This window comes from Neoarius graeffei, chromosome 27 (genome assembly GCF_027579695.1).
Source record: "Neoarius graeffei isolate fNeoGra1 chromosome 27, fNeoGra1.pri, whole genome shotgun sequence".
Lineage (NCBI taxonomy): Eukaryota > Metazoa > Chordata > Actinopteri > Siluriformes > Ariidae > Neoarius > Neoarius graeffei.
The window spans coordinates 7,558,257-7,561,059 of NC_083595.1; the positions used below are offsets into that span (position 1 = coordinate 7,558,257).

The 2,803-nt window shown below is 44.4% G+C and overlaps 1 protein-coding gene across 1 annotated transcript in view; it reads left to right on the forward strand.

Moving 5' to 3' along the window:
* Positions 1 to 2,482, forward strand: part of LOC132874796 (uncharacterized) — a 20,613-nt gene extending 18,131 nt beyond the window's left edge. Inside the window, exon 12 of the mRNA XM_060911197.1 lies at positions 1,131 to 2,482. Coding sequence (XP_060767180.1) covers positions 1,131 to 1,404 — 274 coding nt within the window. The 3' untranslated portion in view covers positions 1,405 to 2,482. The remainder of the gene's footprint in view (positions 1 to 1,130) is intronic.
* The last annotated feature ends 321 nt before the right edge of the window (positions 2,483 to 2,803 follow it).

Sequence of the window (2,803 nt, forward strand, 5' to 3'; positions counted from 1 at the left end):
GATGAACACGGCTGGCTCCTTTGGTGACGCTGACACAGATGGAGACGGTGTTGCTTTGGGCATTCTGGCAGATGGAACTGCAGATCAAGTTGCCTCGCGAAGCCCATTTCCCACTGCAAATAGTTCTCAAAGTCGTCGGGCCTTGTGAAGTGAGCACCGCAAATAATGCTGTAGTCTGTAGCATGCAGCCAATTTTTCCAGGTGCCTCGCACGAAGCGCTCCCATTTCTCTCTCATTGTCCGGTCTTTTGGAAAACGATGAGTACTAATCCCATCAAGATTGGTGTTGCTACACCCTCCTACGATACATCTGTTAACCATTTTAATAATTACGCAATAACATTGAAGAAATTTGCAGAAAACCACCAGGTCGTTTTCTCATAAACAAATCAGCGCTAACGTAGGATTCAGAAGGAGGCGTCCCGCACGCGACGTCACGAAAATCAATGTTTGCTGGGAAATCCAAATGCCAAGTTTTTTCAGAGGCGGACCAATTCGCCTCAAATGGCTTGATTTCAACTGAATTTTTCTGGTATTGCACAAGGTGAAAAAAAAATTGCGCAAAATGTGACAGACATTTGACCAAAGTTTAATATAAAATAGGAGAATTACATTGATCTTGCTTCTGAATTTACCCGTAATATACACTTTAAGCGATAAAATATATAATGCCTAAATTAAAAAAAAAAATCCATTTTACAGCTCACACACATCATTTACGAAAATAAATAGGTACCACTTGAAAACTGATGCAGATTTGTTAACAAATGCACATTTGTAAGTCCACTCAGTCTAAAAAAAAAAAAAAAAGACGATAACCTTGTTTTTGGAAAAAATGAAACCATCATGGTACTGTGGTATTTCTGTCATATCAACACTCTTTCTAACAAAAATACCACAGAAAGTCAGGGTACATTTTATCAATTGTGTATTAGTGAAAAGAAAAACCGCACTAAAATGTTCCATATGGACGCTTTAATTGTTGATGTTGTGAAAGTAACATCAGTACAGAAAAGATTGAGTCCCAATTAATGAATCTTTCAGACAGGTTAACACTGATATGTTTCAGGTTTAAAATGAAACTACTGATAATTATTCATGTTAGTAATGATTTAATGTTATTCCTCTCAGTGATGATGTCACACCGCTCCACGCTGCCCACTGCACTGGACCAAACCACTACACTTCCCAAGAGGGGAGCGCTGTGCCTGGGTTCACGACACAGATGTGGCACTGTGCGTCATTTCCAGAACATTCTTCTGAGCACGCGGGGTTTGACACGTTATTGTGCGATGGCAGATTTGCCTGCCTCTCCTCCGCTTCCTATCATAATCTTCAGCCGTGTTCTGAGGGATACCAGCGGAACCCTGCGTCCAGTCCTGACGCTTCTTCTACAGATGTTTGATTTGATGTTGTTGGAGTTACGACACATTTTTAACGATTTGAGCTTTGAACTTCTTCTTTAATCCTAAACCGCACTTTAATTAGCAGGGTACAAATGACATTTCCAGCTTCAACGCTTTTCATGCTACGCTGTTCATGAGAAAAGTCAATAAATCAGTATGGGAATAATCATTATAGACGAAGGATGCGATGTCTACAGCAGTGCCTGGGAGGGTTTTCCACAGTATTCAACTCCGGCATCCAAAAACGAATGTGGCTTTGAGCTACAATACACAACTATGTGAGCGGGATCGGATAGTGATGCGCAACCCGCGGCTCTGAAAACACTCTTTGACACAGCGCTGGTCAAAGCGAAAATTACTTGTGATTTCATTTTATTTAGCTGTAAAGGACAGTGTAGGGTTAGGGGTTCGGGTTTGAACGCAGGACCCTGGGAACATAGATACGCTTTTGTCGACAGTACAACGCTATCACACCTGACTCAAGTCATCAACAGGAGAAACAACATTTTAAAACCATGCAATTATGTTTTCTGTAGCCAGACTACATTCCTTACAAAACTCAACTGCTTTACTTTTAGCTAATTAGCTTCTTAAAGGGATTAGCACATGAACTAATTAGCATGCTAGAAGAAGAAACCTTTATTTGTCACATGCACACTTTAAGCACAGTGAAATTCATCCTCTGCATTTAACCCATCTGAAGCGGTGAACACACGCACACACCCAGAGCAGTGGGCAGCCACGCTAAAGTGCTCAGGGAGCAGTCAGGTACCTCGCTCAAGGGCACCTCAGCCCAAGGCCGCCCCACATTAACCTAACTGCATGTCTTTGGACTGTGGGGGAAACCGGAGCACCCGGAGGAAACCCACGCAGACAACATGCAAACTCCACACAGAAAGGCCCTCGTCGGCCACTGGGTTCGAACCCAGAACCTTCTTGCTATGAGGTGACCGTGCTAACCACTACACCACTGTGCCGCCCTAGGCACATTCATTCATTCATTCATTATCTCTAGCCGCTTTATCCTTCTACAGGGTCGCAGGCAAGCTGGAGCCTATCCCAGCTGACTACGGGCGAAAGGCGGGGTACACCCTGGACAAGTCGCCAGGTCATCACAGGGCTGACACATAGACACAGACAACCATTCACACCTACGGTCAATTTAGAGTCACCAGTTAACCTAACCTGCATGTCTTTGGACTGTGGGGGAAACCGGAGCACCCGGAGGAAACCCACGCGGACACGGGGAGAACATGCAAACTCCGCACAGAAAGGCCCTCGTCGGCCACTGGGTTCGAACCCAGAACCTTCTTGCTATGAGGTGACCGTGCTAACCACTACACCACTGTGCCGCCCTAGGCACAGAAATGATTAATATGACATACAGTGCTTTGTTCC